This window comes from Eleutherodactylus coqui, chromosome 4 (genome assembly GCF_035609145.1).
Source record: "Eleutherodactylus coqui strain aEleCoq1 chromosome 4, aEleCoq1.hap1, whole genome shotgun sequence".
NCBI lineage: Eukaryota > Metazoa > Chordata > Amphibia > Anura > Eleutherodactylidae > Eleutherodactylus > Eleutherodactylus coqui.
In genome coordinates, this window is record NC_089840.1 from 293,608,728 (window position 1) to 293,629,581 (window position 20,854).

The 20,854-nt window shown below is 51.1% G+C and overlaps 1 protein-coding gene across 1 annotated transcript in view; it reads right to left on the bottom strand.

The window, feature by feature from the left end:
* Positions 1–320: 320 nt before the first annotated feature.
* Positions 321–20,854, bottom strand: part of ATRNL1 (attractin like 1) — a 379,911-nt gene continuing 359,377 nt past the window's right edge. Inside the window, exon 29 of the mRNA XM_066601402.1 lies at positions 321–1,481. Coding sequence (XP_066457499.1) covers positions 1,357–1,481 — 125 coding nt within the window. The 3' untranslated portion in view covers positions 321–1,356. The remainder of the gene's footprint in view (positions 1,482–20,854) is intronic.

Below are 20,854 nucleotides of genomic sequence, written 5' to 3' on the forward strand. Positions count from 1 at the left end.
AGCTCTGGAGGTGAGTGCAGTACAAGATAGGCCATCAGTATATTGTGTGCAGCTCCGGAGGTGAGTGCAGTACAAAGACACACTGTCAGTGTAATATGTGCAGCTCTGGAGGTGAGTGCAGTACAAGACAGGTCATAACAGAATTGTGAATGCAGCTCTGGAGGGGAGCTGATCATGAGGCATGATGTAACCCAGCGTCAGTGCAGTCTGTATTCTCTCCCTGCCAATAGAGGAGCCCCTCCGTGTGACGTAGAGGGCATCGGACCCCCGGGGACCCTTGGCATTGGGTGGCGGGGAAAGAGACAAGTCGCAGATATTGATAGAGAGAAACACGTTTTATTGGAACACGGTCGCATTTCTGGCGGATGGCGATTCCTGTATATGGCGCTGTTATAAACTGTACATTGTGTCCTATATATAGAGTATTGTACATGTCAGCACGACAAGCTGAGTTACAAAAGAAGAAAACACCGAAATATACGACTCTGCGCCGGCGCCGCATGCATCGCCATCAGAGCCCACAGAGGAGCGCCCTCCGGGGTACAAAACAGGGCATCACATGGATCCAGAACCTGACAACCGGGGCATGCCCACGCGCCCGGGACCTGCACAGCCACCTGTACACACAGCTGCGCCAATCATCTACCCGGGAAACTCAGCTATGCCCATTAGCAGGCAGCAGCGCCGCTGACGTCCGAGGGCGCACAGGGTGATCTCTCCCATGGCTGCGGTTTATTGCACTGACCCCTCCTCCACCCAAAGAAAACGGAAAAAATAGAATAAAAACGTAAAAAACGTATAAAAAAACCGCCCAGGTCAAGTGGTGAACTCCTCCTCCATCTACCGTATTAAATAGGTTTGGTGCGTGTATTGCGTCCCTTTTACGATTTACAGAGATTCGTAAAGTCCGGGCAGCGCCTGCTCATCCCCCGATTCCTCCCGAAGAATCCGTCAGCGATTACGGACATGCTGCAAACCCGTAATCCGCGGCCCGCGGACCCCAAGCTGCACACGGTATTTACACGTAGGTCTAAATCCGACACTGTCCCTTTAACTCATTCAGTGGCCGGCTCCTTCTGGCGCAGTTCCAAAGACGCCCAGATGCCGCTCCTCCGCCCCGCCCCTCCCCCGCTCCTTTTTTTGAAATCACCCAGTCCGTAAGACTTTTCATGCAGTCGTTCTCCACCTCCTGCGGCTTCTGGAAAGTCACCTGCAGACGTCCGGCAGATCCGCGGTGCCCGTTCGGATCTCGTCTCCCGCTGGAAGCCGTTAGATAGTTTTACAAAAAAATTTTTTTTTCAAAAAGGAAAAAACAAAAACGATACATTGTGACGAGCCTCCAGCTCCGGGGAGGTCTCAGACACAAGTCCCTTGTCTGGTCGGGGGATGCGGCTTCCGGTTCCGAACACATGAACTTTTGTCTTTGCAGTCCAAGGACTTTTGTTGCGATATATCGATGAGGGCGCTGGCGATGGCGAGACCTGAAAAACGGAAGAGAAAGAGCGTCACACGGAGGAAGAAAGAGGAACAACATAAACTAATCACATCCCAACATCCCGGGCGAAAAACATGTAGCACAGAGCTGAAATCTCCCAGCAATCCCTGCTGCCACCAGCAGAATAGTGAGTGCAGCTCTGGAGTATAATACAGGATGTAACTCAGGGTCAGTACAGGATAAGTAATGTATATACACAGTGACTCCACCGGCAGAATAGTGAGTGCAGCTCTGGAGTATAATACAGGGTAAGTAATGTATGTACACAGTGACTCCACCAGCAGAATAGTGAGTGCAGCTCTGGAGTATAATACAGGATGGAACTCAGGAGCAGTACAGGATAAGTAATGTATGTACACAGTGACCCCACCAGCAGAATAGTGAGTGCAGCTCTGGAGTATAATACAGGATGTAACTCAGGGTCAGTACAGGATAAGTAATGTATGTACACAGTGACTCCACCAGCAGAATAGTGAGTGCAGCTCTGGAGTATAATGAAGGATGGAACTCAGGAGCAGTACAGGATAAGTAATGTATGTACACAGTGACCCCACCAGCAGAATAGTGAGTGCAGCTCTGGAGTATAATACAGGATGTAACTCAGGGTCAGTACAGGATAAGTAATGTATGTACACAGTGACTCCACCGGCAGAATAGTGAGTGCAGCTCTGGAGTATAATACAGGGTAAGTAATGTATGTACACAGTGACTCCACCAGCAGAATAGTGAGTGCAGCTCTGGAGTATAATACAGGATGTAACTCAGGATCAGTACAGGATAAGTAATGTATGTACACAGTGACTCCACCAGCAGAATAGTGAGTACAGCTCTGGAGTATAATACAGGATGTAACTCAGGATCAGTACAGGATAAGTAATGTATGTACACAGTGACTCCACCAGCAGAATAGTGAGTGCAGCTCTGGAGTATAATACATGATGTAACTCAGGATCAGTACAGGATAAGTAATATATGTACACAGTGACTCCACCAGCAGAATAGTGAGTGCAGCTCTGGGGTATGATACAGGATGTAATTTAGGATCAGTACAGGATAAGTAATGTATGTACACAGTGACTCCACCAGCAGAATAGTGAGTGCAGCTCTGCAGTATAATACAGGATGTAACTCAGGAGCAGTACAGGATAAGTAATGTATGTGCACAGTAACTCCACCAGCAGAATAGTGAGTGCAGCTCTGGGGTATAATACAGGATGTAACTCAGGATCAGTACAGGATAAGTAATGTATGTACACAGTGACTCCACCAGCAGAATAGTGAGTGCAGCTCTGGAGTATAATACAGGATGTAACTCCGGATCAGTACAGTGATTTCTGGGACATTCCTCAGAGGTTGTCCTTACAGTCTGCCCCCTCACGGTCCTCCCTTCACCCCCGGGGCCCTGCTTCACCCTCAGTGATGTACACACGCAAAGCAACCAAGTGATACCTGTAGAGCATATATGAAATGGGGTGACAGTATGGAAGGCAGGGACCGAAATATGGAGAATCTTGGGGGTAAGATGAAGTGGGGGGAGGGGTCGTATACTGACGGGGTCATTCCCATAATGCATTTCATTTGGCACGATGCTGTAATATGTGGACGTGTCCCAGGTGACCCCGGAGGGCCGGATGCGGCGGACGCAGGTGTTACATATCTGGATACATTATCATCTAACTCATTGCAATAGAAAGAAAAACAGCACAGAAAAAAATGGCGCCATGAGGCGATCGATACGGCGAATGTATTATTATGAATGTCCATTTTTTGGTGATAGATGAGCCCCGCGGTGAAATTGATGAGAGGAGCGGCCGGCAGAGGAGAGCGGCGGCCCCTAATCATCCTGTCACTGAGCGCTGATGGAAAAGTGACACATGCAATATCCAGGTCAGAAATCCATTTCTGTTGTAATTCGCGAGGCCGACCGGAGCGCGAACGCAATATTCCCTCCGCACGTGGCAGCCGCCAACAGCAGCTACTGCCACGTCACAAAGCCTATCAGGACCTGGTAAAAGCTGAGTGCCCGGCGTTGTCTGCAAGGAGGGGGCGTCGCCTCCGGCCGCGGCTCAGCCGCATCGCGCACATGATGGATTTGGTCTGGGAGCGAGGGCGGTTCCGATTTCACGTGCGCTGGAAATGTGCTTTAGCCCCCACACGTAACGCGATCTCCCAAGCCCGAGACTAATTACGGAGAAGGAGATGATAAAATTGCCATTGATTAATTGGGCTCTGGGGGCTGCGTGGCGAGATCACATGACGCTGCGCTCGGAGGGACTCGCCGTCCATTTATGAAGCACAAAGCAATTTCTCCTGTCATTAAAGCTGGAAATGAAAAGCCGCATGCAGCCGCCGCCGCCGCCGCGCCCGCTCACTTCACTGACTCTTCTGTATGCAGAAAACAAGTGGAATCAAAATCACGTAATCGCAGATGCTTCCAGAGAAACCGCCGCCCGACATCCGCAAGACACCAGGATGGGACCGCCAGCCTCATCAGAGCTCCAGAGCTGCACTCACAATTCTGTCCGCAAGCTGCTCCTCCACTATGTATATTCCATACAGGCCCCCCAACCATCCAGGATTGTGTCCCCCAGTCCTGAGCGGCAGGAGGCATGTCCCGCACTGGGGTCAGTGTGGCCCCTGATCGGGCCACAGCGGCACTGCTGCTGCTAAAATGAAGTGAAATGCTTGTCAGCTGGCTGGGGGTCTAATATTGGGGTCACTATGTCTACTGAGGCCACTATGAGGGTTGTTGTTAGTACTAGGGCCACTACAAAGGCACTTTTACTACAGTGAGGGGGGCTCTTACTAATGGGGCAACAAATGGGGCACTATTACTACTGGGGCCACTATGGGGGGTCATTATTGCTACTGGGGCCACAAACAGGGTAACTATTACTATTGTGGATACTATGGGGGTCACAGTCACTGTTACTACTGGGGCCACTAACAGGGGCAGTATTACTAAAGGGGCCACAAACGGGGACACTATTACTACTTTGGGGGTCATTGTTACTACTGCATCCCGCCGCTGACATCCGCTATATTATCCTCGTCGGTTTCACCATAACAGAAATTGAACGGTTTCAGCCGAAGCGCAAACGGCCCAATCATGTTCTTACTGGTGTGCGATGCCAGCGGGGGGCGGCGCAATTAATAAGCCTCGTAGCAAAATCTGCTGCGCGAGGACAAGACGGAAAAGGTTGGCGAAAACGCAGATATTGGGCCAAAAGACAAGAAACCGCAGACGCCACGCGGTGGGAAGACGGCGGCAGCCGGAGACACGAGGGGCCACGAGCGGAGGAGAGGAAAGGGCCTTTTAGAGATTTTCGCTCGGAATTCGATCCCAATTGAGCGGCACTGTGTGTGAATGGCGCGGCCGTCAGTGAGGGGAGAAAGGAGGTAAAGATCGGAAACGACTGAAAGACTTACATGTAAACCAAATGATAAACGAACGTCCGAACGCAGGATTGTAGGCGGACTGACGGACTGCGACGAACGAGGGATTGTAGGCGGACTGACGGACTGCGACGAACGAGGGATTGTAGGCGGACTGAGGGACTGCGACGAACGAACGACCAACGCGGAGTGCACAAGGGGCGCGTTCACACCTAACGATTATCGCTAACTTACGACACTTTTAACGAATTTTGAGCCATAATCGTAGCGTCTAAATGGGCCTATAATTGTAGAGAGACTGGCAGTCAATGGATGCAAGCTGTTACTCCCTGATATCAGCCATTACAGGATGGAAAGAGACTGATCATATAACAGTTAATTATAATCTATTGCCCCCCCCCCTCCGACATTATATATGTGAGTGATATCAGCTGCTCCTCTTATTACGCTCCAGTACTGATATAACCTCTAGTACCCTGTTGTACTGCCTCTAGCTTGGATACAAGATGTGATACGGGTGGCATGGAGGCTCTAGTACCCTGTTGTACCGCCTCTAGCTTAGATACAAGATGTGATATGGGGGGCATGGAGGCTCTAGTAGCCTGTTGTACCGCCTCTAGCTTGGATACAAGATGTGATACGGGTGGCATGGAGGCTCTAGTACCCTGTTGTACCGCCTCTAGCTTAGATACAAGATGTGATATGGGGGGCATGGAGGCTCTAGTACCCTGTTGTACCGCCTCTAGCTTGGATACAAGATGTGATACAGGTGGGCATGGAGGCTCTAGTACCCTGTTGTACTGCCTCTAGCTTGGATATAAGATGTGATACGGATGGGCATGGAGGCTCTAGTACCCTGTTGTACCATATCTAGCTTGGATACAAGATGTGATACGGGCGGGCATGGAGGCTCTAGTACCCTGTTGTACCGCCTCTAGCTTGGATACAAGATGTGATATGGGTGGGCATGGGGGCTCTAGTACCCTGTTGTACCGCCTCTAGCTTGGATACAAGATGTGATACAGGCGGGGATGGAGGCTCTAGTACCCTGTTGTACCGCCTCTAGATTGGATACAAGATGTGATACAGGACGGGGGCCGCCATGTTTCACCGGCATTGTCTTGTACCCCTGAGTTGTGTTGCTGGGGTTAGTAGTTCTTCTGATCTTCCGCAGATCCCTATAATAAGGATCTCGCTCTAAAACCAAAAATCAAAATGGACTCTCAGATACGCATAACGGCTCAGATGAAACGCCACAGGAGAAAAAAACGTACTTTCCACGGCCAGTACCTAGTAATTAGTACGATGGGGCACCGGTAGTGGAGGGCGGCTGGTTTTCGCCAGTGGCGGTTTGAGTTTTGAAATATCTTGCACTTCTTCCCCGTAAGAGAGGAGAGAATCCCACTGCTGGGCATGAAATGCGCCAACAACAACGCCACCTGCTCAGAGTGCCCGCGCTGCGGCCTCTGTCTGTCCTTCCAAGGGAAGGCCGGTGGCCCTGCGTGCGGCACTTACCTGGATTGCGGAGGCTCGCAGGCGGTCGCTGCAGCACAGGATTATGTTGTTGTTTGTATTACCCGCACCGTTGTTAATTGTGTATGGGCTGCCCGTCAGACGCCTCCATCTACATCAGTGGGCGCTGTCTGCGCGGATTCCACAGCAAAATAGAGCATGCTGCGACAAGTGTGGAAGAAAAATCCAACAAGGGACCCAACCCGAACCCAGGGCCCCCACCCCACCCCACCCCCTCCCGGGTTTACCCCCTCCTTCCCCTTCATTATAGTGCGAACTGCTGTTGTTAATTACTTTATAGTCGGCGCTGATCCCGAGTTGCACCCCCACACAGTGACAGTCTGATAGGCTGATGGGAGACGATGTCCATCCAGTTCAGCCTGTCTATCCACATTGAACTTCATTTCCCACTTTCTCCCCGATCCCCCGGCTTATCCAGGTCCGTTTGTAGCCGCACCTTGTCCTCCGTTGCATTAATTATATTGTATAATTTTGTATCATCTACAAATATTGATATTTTGCTGTGCAGCCCCTCTATCAGGTCGTTGATAAATATACTGAGCCCTGTGGCCCCCACTAGCGACTGTGGCCCAATCAGAGTACGAACCATTTATTACCACCCTCTGCTTTCTATCATTGAGCCAGTTCTTTACCCACTTACACACGTTTTCGCCCAGTCCGAGCTGCCTCATTTTGTATATTAGCCTATTATGTGGCACGGTGTCAAAGGCTTTAGAGAAATCCAGATATACAAGATCAATAGATTCTCCCTGGTCCAGCTTAGAGCTTACTTCATCGTAGAAACTGATCAGATTGGCCTGACATGAGCGACCCTTCATGAATCCATGCTGGTGAGGAGTTATTCCCTTGTTCTCCTTGAGGTGCTCATCGATGGCGTCTCTCAGAATCCCCTTGAATATTTTATCAGTTATTGAAGTGAGACTTACCGGCCTGTAGTTACCAGGCTCACTTTTGGACCTCTTTTTGTATATTGGAACCACATTGGCAATGCGCCAATCTGATGGTACAACCCCAGTCTCTATAGTGTCCATAAATATAAGAAATAGTGGTCTAGCTATCATGTCACTTAGTTCCCTTAGTACCCTTGGGTGTATTCCATCTGGGCCTGGCGATTTATCGATTTTAATCTTTTTAATCCTGTATTAAACTCCAGAGCTGCACTCACTATTCTGCTGGTGGAGTCACTGTGTACATACATTACTTATCCTGTACTGCTCCTGAGTTACATCCTGTATTATCCTCCAGGGCTGCACTCACTATTCTGCTGGTGGAGTCACTGTGTACATACATTACTTATCCTGTACTGCGCCTGAGTTACATCCTGTATTATACTCCAGAGCTGCACTCACTATTCTGCTGGTGGAGTCACTGTGTACATACATTACTTATCCTGTACTGCTCCTGAGTTACATCCTGTATTATACTCCAGAGCTGCACTCACTATTCTGCTGGTGGAGTCACTGTGTACATACATTACTTATCCTGTACTGCTCCTGAGTTACATCCTGTATTATACTCCAGAGCTGCACTCACTATTCTGCTGGTGGAGTCACTGTGTACATACATTAATTATCCTGTACCGCTCCTGAGTTACATCCTGTATTATACTCCAGAGCTGTACTCACTATTATGCTGGTGGAGTCAGTGTGTACATACATTACTGATCCTGAGTTACATCCTGTATTATACTCCAGAGCTGCACTCACTATTCTGGTGGAGTCACTGTGTACATACATTACTTATCCTGTACTGCTCCTGAGTTACATTCTGTATTATACCCCAGAGCTGCACTCACTATTCTGCTGCTGGAGTCACTGTGTACATACATTACTTATCCTGTACTGATCCTGAGTTACATCCAGTATTATACTCCAGAGCTGCACTCACTATTCTGCTGGTGGAGTCACTGTGTACATACATTACTTATCCTGTACTGCTCCTGAGTTACATCCTGTATTATACTCCAGAGCTGCACTCACTATTCTGCTGGTGGAGTCACTGTGTACATACATTACTTATCCTGTACTGATCCTGAGTTACATCCGGTATTATACCCCAGAGCTGCACTCACTATTCTGCTGGTGGAGTCACTGTATACATACATTACTTATCCTGTACTGATCCTGAGTTACATCCTGTATTATACTCCAGAGCTGCACTCACTATTCTGCTGGTGGAGTCACTGTGTACATACATTACTTATCCTGTACTGACCCTGAGTTACATCCTGTATTATACTGCAGAGCTGCACTCACTATTCTGCTGGTGGAGTCACTGTGTACATACATTACTTATCCTGTACTGCTCCTGAGTTACATCCTATATTATACTCCAGAGCTGCACTCACTATTCTGCTGGTGGAGTCACTGTGTACATACATTCCTTATCCTGTACTGCCCCTGAGTTACATGCTGTATTATACTCCAGAGCTGCACTCACTGTTCTGCTGGTGGAGTCACTGTGTACATACATTACTTATCCTGTACTGCTCCTGAGTTACATCCTGTATTATACTGCACAGCTGCACTCACTATTCTGCTGGTGGAGTCACTGTGTACATACATTACTTATCCTGTACTGATCCTGAGTTACATCCTGTGTTATACTCCAGAGCTGCACTCACTGTTCTGCTGGTGGAGTCACTGTATACATACATTACTTATCCTGTACTGATCCTGAGTTACATCCTGTGTTATACTCCAGAGCTGCACTCACTGTTCTGCTGGTGGAGTCACTGTGTACATACATTACTTATCCTGTACTGATCCTGAGTTACATCCTGTATTATACTCCAGAGCTGCACTCACTATTCTGCTGGTGGAGTCACTGTGTACATACATTCCTTATCCTGTACTGCCCCTGAGTTACATGCTGTATTATACTCCAGAGCTGCACTCACTATTCTGCTGGTGGAGTCACTCACTTGCACAGACTTCGCTGTCCTACAGATCAGATCTCTTCTGTGACGTTCGCACCATATCTGAAGAGTCTATAATGGGGGGGGGGGGGGGGGGGTCACATAGTTAACTCCGTGCATTCCTCAGCACAAGAGGCTTGTCTATTCATCCTATAGAATCTATGATCTCATCGCAGCGGACGCGGCGCGTTAGATACGACTGCGGCCGCCTCCAAACCGTGACTGGTTGAATTGGCCCAATATGACCCGGACCAAAGGTGACGCTAGTGCGGCCACTAATCAGCAGCTGCGATGTAACCCTCGTTACCGCTGACCGTGCCCTGCGCAGATTTCACTACAACAATGCCCTTGCGTCACCCGATCACCGCACGGCTTTTTGCTTTGGTTGCTATAGAAACTTGCAGAAAGTAAGTGGCGGACGACTAGTCGCTAAAGGTTAATTGAAGTATAATTACAGGAATCTGCTGCTGCAGAAGCTGTTAGTGCGCCGGCCGCCATCATCTGTAATTTACCGCGTCAATCACGGAAGAGACGGAACAAAAGCGAAATCTAGAGGACGAAACCTCGGAATGAGACCCCTCCCCCTCACCCCGTCGCCAGGCGCCCGTGTCCGTCTATATATCGCACACAGAGAACGCCAGCAACGTACATGTTACTTCTCTAGTCACAACCAAAGCTGCAGTTACAACTCCATCGGTTTCCTCTTAGCTCTCAGGCAGCAGAGCCTCATATCTCACCACTGTACTGACAGAGCGATGTGCTGCAGATCTCTAGAGAGGTCGGTGGTGTAATAATCTGCAGGATATACCACTATGCATCAGGAGGTGGGGGGGGGGGGGGGGCAGAGCGATGTGCTGCAGATCTCTAATGGTCAGAGGTGTAATAATCTGCATGATATATCACTATGCATCAGGAGGTGGAGGGGGGGCAGAGTGATGTTCTGCAGATCTCTAGTGGTGAGTGGTGTAATAACCTGCAGGATATATCACTATGCATCAGGAGGTGGGGGGGGGGGGGCAGAGTGATGTTCTGCAGATCTCTAATGGTCTGTGGTGTAACAGTCTGCAGGATATATCACTATGCATCAGGAGGTAGAGGGGACAGAGTGATGTTCTGCAGATCTCTAATGGTCAGAGGTGTAATAGTCTGCAGGATATATCACTATGCATCAGGAGGTGGGGGGGGGGGCAGAGCGATGTGCTGCAGATCTCTAATTGTCAGTGGTGTAATAATCTGCAGGATATATCACTATGTATGAGGAGGTGAAGAGGACAGAGCGATGTTCTGCAGATCTCCAGAGAGGTCAGTGGTGTAATAATCTGCATATATATCACTATGCATCAGGAGGTGGGGGGGCAGAGCGATGTGCTGCAGGTCTCTAATGGTCAGAGGTGTAATAGTCTGCAGATCCTTTGTCCCACATGATGGGGGAGGGGTTCTGGCTCCCCATATCATGCAGCACTCACTATACATTAGAGCGGGCGGCCGGCCAGATCCCATTACAGCTGAAGACGAGCCGGACTGACCCCCCTCTACATTCACTCTGGGTAACCTCTGACAACTGCTGGAGAACTACAAGTCCCAGACAACGACTCCACAGAGCGACGTAAGAGTAGACTGAGGAGTGGAGGATTCTGGGAGGATGATTGGCCCCCACTGCTCAACCTGATTGGTTTCGGCCTCCTGCGGTTCGCAGCGAGTTCTTCTCTCCATTCGATACTATGAATCTTCTGAGTGATTATCATAATTAGAGGATCATTACATCTCCAGTGAGCGGCTCTGCGCGGTCCGGACCGCCACGCCAACCAGCCGGGGGCGGACAGAGAATGCGGCGGTGATGCCACAGCAAGTATAGCGCCCGTCACCCCTCCACCACCCTCACATTCTTCCAGCCCTCCTCGGCTGATGCCTCTTTAGGGGCGTGGCTTATCTTGTAGCAAACGTGCGCCAAATTTCTTACATGATGCTTCCTGATATCAGGAGAACTGGGATCTATGCGATTGTCCGCACTTAAAGGGCCGGTGTCCAGTAAAAGACCCCCAACACACTGCGCAATGGAAAGTTCAGCAACTATCTAATAAACCTTGTGTAGCAATTCGTCATCATTTTCAAGATCTCTGCTTCCTGTCAGCAAGTAGTCACTGAATACATACAGAAGCTAAAACCCGATCTGCTTGGATACTTCTCACTACTGTGGATTTGTTACAATGGCCTGCACTGCTACACTGTAACAGATCTGATGTGTGCCGACTGGGTACAATGTATCAACCCCTCAGCAGTGTGAGCAGGACCGGCCGTGAGCAGGGCCGCCTCTGGCTGTGAGCAATGACTGATTCCTGCTACTGACAGCAAACCGAGATCCTGAAAATGGTGATGAACTGAAAGACAAAAGGGAGAATCTATCGGTGATTTGGTGCGGAATCAGCAGAATCAGGAGGACATTTAGTCTCTCGCTGGATTTGTCACCTTGGTTTTCAGCCTCTGCAGCTTCACGGTTTTATATAATGTACCTGAGTAACTGGCGCAAACTATAGCGCACGTATATACCAGCTCAGAGCTGAAGTAGATTCCGACAGCGGAAGTAAGAGGTATGTGACCCCCGCTCCCAGATGTAAGACCCCCAGTCTTAGTACATCTCACCCAGCGGGGGCTTCAGGTTAAATAACACTTTGTAATGAAATGTTTTTGTGAGCCCCATCATAGGAATAAGCTCCCAGTATACTGAGCTCGTCAGAAAGTAGCACTTTAGGAGCAAATCCACCCAGAACAGCTCCGTATATAAATACTGTACCAGAACCAAGCAAACCAAGCTCATATCATAAATACAGCACCATAAAATAGATTCAGTACCAGAACCAAGTTCATTACATAAGTACTACAGCAGAAACAATCTTAACATAAATATGGCAGAAACAAGCTCATATGATTAAAACAGCACCAGAACCAAGCTCATAACATAAATACAGCACCAGAATCAAGCTCACAGCATAAGTACAGCACCAGAACCAAGCTCAGTACATAGATACAGCACCAGAACCAAGCTCACAGCATAAGTACAGTACCAGAACCAAGCTCAGTACATAAATACAGTACCAGAACCAAGTGCATAACAAATACAGTAGCAGAAATAAGTGATTGTGTTGTGGGAGGTGCTGATGGACTGGAGCTTTAAGAGAGAGGAGGCAGAGCCAGGAGGAGGATGATTCATGTAGCTCCGTAAGATTTTGCCACATGGAGGAAGATCATTTGGCCAGGAAGACCTAATGAGGGCAATCGCCTGCAGCATACATCTGCCTGGTGCCCTGCACCCCTGGACAGGACGCCAGCCATGATTACACCCGAAGCCTATTAGCAGGTTTTCACACTGGACTTGGGCCCCGTAAACTGGACGGACACTCGGGTGGCGGCTGCATGGCCCCTCCCTCACATTCGCGGCGTGAGGTCACGCTGGGTGTTATTTACGGTTCTCAGACCTTGCTGATGAGATTCTCGTTTTCGGCGATGATTCCCGGCACTGGAGATAAATGATGAATCTTATTGTAAGTTTATTACACTGCAGCAATCAGAGGTTTTATATGCCTCGTATAAAGGTATGTTGCGCCGTCATTGATCCCGCACAACGGCTCCTGGCTGACGATGTATGTCTATAGGCACTCCCTGCATATAGTGCGAATTACAGCCATCATGTGATGACTTATTGGAGCCCGCAGCTCTGTTATCTGCAGCGAGCGCCCGGCCTCCTCCATGCTCCCCGCTCTACAAGTTTATTGCCAACATCTGGAGAGCTGACAATGTCTTTACACGCTTTCAAAAGGCATAAAAAATAAAGTGCGCATTTGTCTTCTGAGCCTCATTTCCAATGCAGGTAGTTTTTATGTGACTTATAAAGAAAAGATAGATAATGGATGCCCCTCTCCCAGTCTATGAGCAGCAGAGCAGAAATCGCACATTGACCTTCTTCAGTCTGGCATTTTCAGGGGGCACCAGCAGGGGGAGCTCTGACTGCCTGTTATTCTACCCTTATATGTGTGATACTGACCTGCAATGCATACCAGGCTCCAGCATGGGATGAATGCTTTGGTTTGTTGTACTATATACTTCCTACTAGTTCTTCAGGGGAGGGGCCTGAAAAGACAATGATTATTTAAACTGCCCTCCCCCATTAGCTCTTCAGGGGTGGAGCCTGAGAAGACTGATTATTTACAGTTACCCCATTAGCTCTACAGGGGAAGAGTCTGAAAAGACAATGATTTAAACTGCTCCGCCCATTAGTTATGCATTAATGACTTGATCTACAATATGTATCAGGCTCCAACATGGGATGACTGCTTTGGCTTCTTTTATAATCCCCACCCCCCATTAGTTCTGCAGGGGAGGAGTCTGAGAAGACGATTCTTTTCACTGCCCCTCCTTCCTCCACAGGATAATATACAGTATAAGCTATAGAGCAGAAACCACACGTTGTACTTCTATGGGCCGGCAGTTACAAAGGGGCAGCAGCAGGGGGAGCTCTTTTCAGACCCCTCTTTATAATTGTAGCGGTCTATGTATGATGCAGTGACATGATCTACATTGCATATAGGGCTTCAATAGTTTAAATGAGTGGGGTGAGGGAGGCCCCATAGCAAAGATCAAACGGGGTCCCTCACCCACTGTGGTGTTGGGATTTTTTGTCCTGGATGGAAAATCCCAATTTTTTTCACTCTACATGGATTCCATGAACCGCGTGTCCATTTCCCCACATCCTTGTTAATAATACAGATCCTCTGTAGAGGGGAGGCACAAGGTTTCCCCGCCCAATAGCAAATGGGCTGAAACCAATTAGGATTGGGCCCCCTATCTCCAAGGGCCACAGAGCAGCTGATTGCATCTATGGAATCTACACTTTTGATGTGAATTTAATGAACTGGTTTAAGAAGGTTTTTACAGGCCGACCTACTAACCCACAGAGGAGGGGTCTGCTAGACCACTCACTTGGCTGTGCAGGGAAGGAGTCTACAAGGCTGCCCAGAGATCACCACGGGGAAGGATCCTAGAAGTCCACCCACTTAGCTCAAGTGGAAGAGTCTACAAGCCACCCACCTAGATTCACGTGAGGATTTTACAAGATATCCACTGATCTCCGCATGGCTAGGAGTCCACAAGCTCCCCCACTGAGCTCCCCAGAGGAGAAGTCTACAAGCTTCTCCATTGAGCTCTACAGAGGAAGAGTCTACAAGCTTCCCCATTGAGCTCCGCAGGGGAGGAGTCTACAAGCTTCCCCATTGAGCTCCGCAGGGGAGGAGTCTACAAGCTTCCCCATTGAGCTCCGCAAGGGAGGAGTCTACAAGCTTCCCTATTGGGCTCTGCAGGGGAGGAGTCTACAAGCTTCTCCCACTGAGCTCCGCAGAGGAGGAGTCTACAAGCTTTCCCCACTGAGCTCCACAGAGGAGGAGTCTACAAGCTTCCCCATTGTGCTCCACAGAGGAGGAGTCTACAAGCTTCCCCATTGAGCTCCGCAGGGAAGGAGTCTACAAGCTTCCACACTGAGCTCCGCAGGGAAGGAGTCTACAAGCTTCCCCATTGAGCTCCGCAGGGGAGGAGTCTACAAGCTTCCCCATTGAGCTCCGCAGGGGAGGAGTCTACAAGCTTCCCCATTGAGCTCCGCAGGGGAGGAGTCTACAAGCTTTCCCCACTGAGCTCCACAGAGGAGGAGTCTACAAGCTTTCCCCACTGAGCTCCACAGGGGAGGAGTCTACAAGCTTCCCCCACTGAGCTCCACAGGGGAGGAGTCTACAAGCTTCCCCACTGAGCTCCGCAGGGAAGGAGTCTACAAGCTCACCCACTGAGCTCTGTATGGCTAGGAGTCTACTAGCGTACACATGGAGCTCCACAGAGGAGGAGTCTACAAGCCACCTATTCAGCCCAACAGGAAAAAAGCCTCAGAAGGGAAACATGAGTCAATACTATTCAGGACAGTGGATGATTGTGAAAACAATCTCGTCACCCAACTCACTTGGGATAATAAACTGAGCCGCACTTACATGAAGGCTCCAGTAGGGGGAGCACTTATTAAATCCCAACTGTCTAGAATTTTACTCCTGTATGTGTGATCCTGCAAAATACTGGCGCTCTTCACATAGCTCCGCAGGGGTGGAGTCTCATCAGAAGGCACGGGGTTACTCTCATACATCAATAAGGAGCACCGTAATTAATTAGCTTTACTTCCCATGAAAGACATGTTCCAATGGAAGGCAACCCATATGACCGCGGCACAAATGCAGATGATCAATTTACAAAGGATCAGTCAAATAGGTGAGGTAAGAGGTTTGCCGTGCCTCAGTGATGAAATCCTATTCATCCAGTACCTTCACTGATGACATCACAAGATCGCGATGACCTCACGCCACAGTGACGTTCAATCCAACTGCAAATACTATTTGGCAACCTAGCATTGGTGGAGCCCCCGGGGGCGCGGCGCCTCGTCATTTTCATTTAGCGATTATTTTTGCCCATCCCACTATAGGCCCGACTCTAGGGGTCATGGAGGTCATGTGATCGCCTCCCGATCTGCCTTCTTCTATGAAGCGCAGGTCATCTGTTGTCCATCACTACAATCCTCATCATCAGCGTGTAATCCGGACCTCGGGCTCAGGTGGGTGAATGCTGCATGGAAGCAGCTGGGATGGAGGATGTTGGAAAACAGCGCGGCCAGAGCGCCTCCGCTAATAATTAGATATTCGCCATGGTGGTTAATTGGAGAGGCCTGGCTGTATGTCAGGCATGTGTGGTGGCAGCGCCGACCAAGAGGGACGGTGTGTAATCGCAGAATAAACGGTCGCAGCTGATCCCCCTATACAGAACAATGAATGAGGGACGGCACATTATAGCATCTGAGATCAGAAGGACACTTCAAGGTCGTGAGAAAACACAAGGGGGAAGCTGCAGAGCATCTCGTCCTGCAGAGCATCTCGTCCTGCAGAGCATCTGCCGATAACATTGCGCCCGGACACAACACTGAGATCCGCCACCAGTTCTGCGTTTGATGTACTGTACGGGCGCAGCCGAGCCCGCGCACCCCGTCTTCCGCAGGTGCTCCGTCTCCAGGGAGCAGGATAATAGCGGCCATAACTATGAGGTCAGGTGACAGCTCGTAACATTATACAGTCCAGAGGGAGCCGTAAATCCGGATGATGATGAGCGCAGAGCGCGACTTTACTGACACGACTCTGGGACATTCAGACTTTATGAGCAATAAATATGGCGGCGTTGGGACTTCATAAACCCGGGCGCAGCTTGGAGACTATAAGACGATGCACCGTCTCTGGGCTCCTGCTCTATTCATCTGTGCAGCAGTTTGTGCTCCGGAGCTGCTCTTCTCTCTGGATGCTACCATAGTCAGCCATTATGGAGTTTATGGGGTGATGTTAAAGGGGTTGTCCAGGGTTTAAAAAAAACAAAACACGGCTGCTTTCTTCCAATCACAGCGCCACCCTTGTCCGTAGGTTGGATCTGGTTTTACAGCTCAGCTCCCATTCACTTCAATGGAGCTGAGCTGCAATACCACATATAACCTTACGCATTAGGGTGGCGCTGTGTTTGGAAGCATACACCCCAGTGATTTCCATTGGGTTACTCAGATCTGTGTTTTTTTATGTACATGAAAAAAATGCAGTGAATTCGTGCGCAGAAAACCCGGCATGTGCAGCAAATACGCATATATACATGCAGGAAAAATGGCGCGTATCTCACGGACCGAAATACGCAAATGTCCTGTGAACGAGCCCCAAGGCACTCCATGCTAGGAGTAACCAGGGCCGGCGGTCAGAGCAGCTGATGCGTACTAATACACAGTGAGCGTCCGGTAGTCGGGGCCGCGGTGCCGCCATCTTTGTTTCTTCCGGCTCGGAGGGTCTCTTTGCGGAGCTGCACTGGAGTATAACACGGGCGGTCCGGGGGGCCAGATATCAGTCTGACTCAGAGACCAGCGCTTCATGAGACGAGGCAGCGCCACGACTGTCAGCTCTTCAGACCAGATCTAATGTCATGTCACCGCCATCAGGTCCGCTGGTTGCGTTATCATTGGCTTTTCGACCTTTCCCCTTTAAATCACCCCCTGTTTACGCTCCGCGGCTCAGATGTCGGGGGGCTCGCAATCCCAGATCCGTCAAATCAAAATAAACTTCTGCATTATTCCCTTTGAAATCACAAATCCGCTGTGTGAGCGCTGGAGACGTGCGAGACACTTCTGAGAGAGCGCTGCCACTTCTGTCATCGCAGAACGGACAGAGTATGGCGGCGATGGGGGGGGGGGACTAGAAGAGGGACCCTGGGGGAAGGGGGGGGGGGTACAGAATCTGATCCGTGCTGCGCTGTCTACACCCATCAGTTATCTAAAAGGGCCGGTACACAGGAGATAAACCGGCTACAGGTTTGTAATATACTGTGTGGTTCAAATCCTTGTCATTTTCAGGATCTCTGCTTGCTGTCAATGAATGCGACATTCACTATTTACACCAGTCTTGTTCACACTGCTGAGGGTTTGTTACATTGTACCTTGGCTTCTTGCTCCGGGTACAAGAAGACCTGGCTACAACTCTGGAAAGGACCCATCATTGTGGCCCAATCACCGGCAAGCCTGGGGAGCACGGCAGGCAGCGCTTTCCTCTTCCCAGCAGGCGGCGCTCCCCTTTACCCTACATTAGGAGGCGACGGCTTGCGCTGCCGGTGAAGTTTCACACGATTGGATTAGAATAAGTGGCCGGCTTTATAGTAAATAATTGCCCCCTTTCACCTGCAGGTGGCGCTCCCCTCTCCTCTGCAGGCGGCACGCCCCTTTTGCCTGCAGGCAGCACTCCCCTTTTGCCTGCAGGCAGCACTCCCCTTTCCCCTGCAGGCGGTGCTCCCCTTTTCCCTGAAGGCGGCGCTCCCCTTTCCCCTACAGGTGGTGCTCCCCTCTCCCCTGCAGGGGGCGCTCCCCTCTCCCCTGCAGGGGGCGCTCCCATCTCCCCTGCAGGGGGCGCTCCCATCTCCCCTTTTGCCTGCAGGCAGCGCTTCCCTCTCCCCTGCAGGTGGCGCTCCCCTCTCCCCTGCAGGTAGCGCTCCCCTCTCCCCTGCAGGTAGCGCTCCCCTGCATGTGGCGCTCCCATCTCCCCTGCAGGCAACACTCCCCTTTTACCTGCAGGCGGCGCTCCACCCCACCCTCTGCAGGTGGCGCTCCACCCCACCCTCTGCAGGTGGCGCTCCCATCTCCCCTGCAGGTAGCGCTCCCCTGCAGGTGGCGCTCGCATCTCCCCTGCAGGCGGCGCTCCCCTTTTACCTGCAGGCGGCGCTCCCCCCACCCCTCTGCAGTTGGTGCTCCCCTCTCCCCTGCATTAGGAGGCGGTGGCTTGCGCTGCCGGTGAAGGTTCACACGATCGGATTAGAATAAGTGGCCGGCTTTATAGAATAATTGCCGGTTACCAGTCATCTCGTCATGTACCTAGAAATTACTTTGTAAAGAGCAGAGCGCGGCGCAGGGCTCCCCGCCGGGTCTCGGTCACCGACCTCCCTTCCTACATTTTGAAGTGTTTTCCTTGAAGTTAATTTGTGTTCTATGGCAAAGTCATTATAAGCGCAGGCGGTCGGCGCTGCTGCGGCTGGAAGGTCAATCCAAGCCAAAGCGCAATCAAGTCAGAGGAGGGTAGATAGGAGAGGCAAACCGGGCGGATGCGGGGCCTGAAGACGCATAGAGTGAAGGGGAAGGTGATAATACACATACACTATGTTGGGGAAAGTATCTGACCCCCTGCAGTCCGGTTCCATCAGGTGATGTGAGAGCGTTAGGTATAAAGGAGAGGATCACACAGAAGATCCCAGGTGAAGAGCTGATAACGGGGTCTGGTGGGGGGATGTCACAAGGTGTAGAGCTGACAACGGGGTCTGGTGGGGGGATGTCACCAGGTGTAGAGCTGACAACGGGGTCTGGCGGTGGGATGCCACCAGGAGTAGAGCTGACAATGGAGTCTGGTGGGGGGATGTCACCAGGTGTAGAGCTGACAACGGGGTCTGGTGGTGGGATGTCACCAGGTGTAGAGCTGACAATGGGGTCTGGAGGGGGGATGTCACCAGGTGTAGAGCTGACAACGGGGTCTGGCGGTGGGATGCCACCAGGTGTAGAGCTGACAATGGAGTCTGGTGGGGGGATGTCACCAGGTGTAGAGCTGACAACGGGGTCTGGTGGTGGGATGTCACCAGGTGTAGAGCTGACAACGGGGTCTGGTGGTGGGATGTCACCAGGTGTAGAGCTGACAACGGGGTCTGGCGGTGGGATGCCACCAGGTGTAGAGCTGACAATGGAGTCTGGTGGGGGGATGTCACCAGGTGTAGAGCTGACAACGGGGTCTGGTGGTGGGATGTCACCAGGTGTAGAGCTGACAATGGGGTCTGGAGGGGGGATGTCACCAGGTGTAGAGCTGACAATGGGGTCTGGAGGGGGGATGTCACCAGGTGTAGAGCTGACAACAGGGTCTGGTGGTGGGATGTCACCAGCTGTAGAGCAGACAACGGGGTCTGGTGGGGGGATGTCACCAGGTGTGGAGCTAACAATGGGCACTGGTGTGGGGATGTCACCAGGTGTAGAGCTGACAACGGGGTCAGGTGGGGGGATGTCACCAGCTGTAGAGCAGACAACGGGGTCTGGTGGAGGGATGTCACCAGGTGTAGAGCTGACAACGGGGTCTGGTGGTGGGATGTCACCAGGTGTAGAGCTGACAATGGGGTCTGGAGGGGGGATGTCACCAGGTGTAGAGCTGACAATGGGGTCTGGAGGGGGGATGTCACCAGGTGTAGAGCTGACAATGGGGTCTGGAGGGGGGATGTCACCAGGTGTAGAGCTGACAATGGGGTCTGGAAGGGGGATGTCACCAGGTGTAGAGCTGACAACGGGGTCTGGTGGGGGGATGTCACCAGGTGTAGAGCTGACAACGGGGTCTGGCCATGGGATGTCACCAGGTGTAGAGCTGACAACAGGGTCTGGTGGTGGGATGTCACCAGGTGTAGAGCTGACAATGGAGTCTGGTGGGGGGATGTCACCAGGTGTAGAGCTGACAACGGGGTCTGGAGGGGGGATGTCACCAGGTGTAGAGCTGACAACAGGGTCTGGTGGTGGGATGTCACCAGCTGTAGAGCAGACAACGGGGTCTGGTGGGGGGATGTCACCAGCTGTAGAGCAGACAACGGGGTCTGGTGGGGGGATGTCACCAGGTGTAGAGCTAACAATGGGCACTGGTGTGGGGATGTCACCAGGTGTAGAGCTGACAACGGGGTCTGGTGGAGGGATGTCACCAGGTGTAGAGCTGACAACGGGGTCAGGTGGGGGGATGTCACCAGCTGTAGAGCAGACAACGGGGTCTGGTGGAGGGATGTCACCAGGTGTAGAGCTGACAATGGGGTCTGGAGGGGGGATGTCACCAGGTGTAGAGCTGACAACAGGGTCTGGTGGTGGGATGTCACCAGATGTAGAGCTGACAACGGGGTCTGGTGGGGGGATGTCA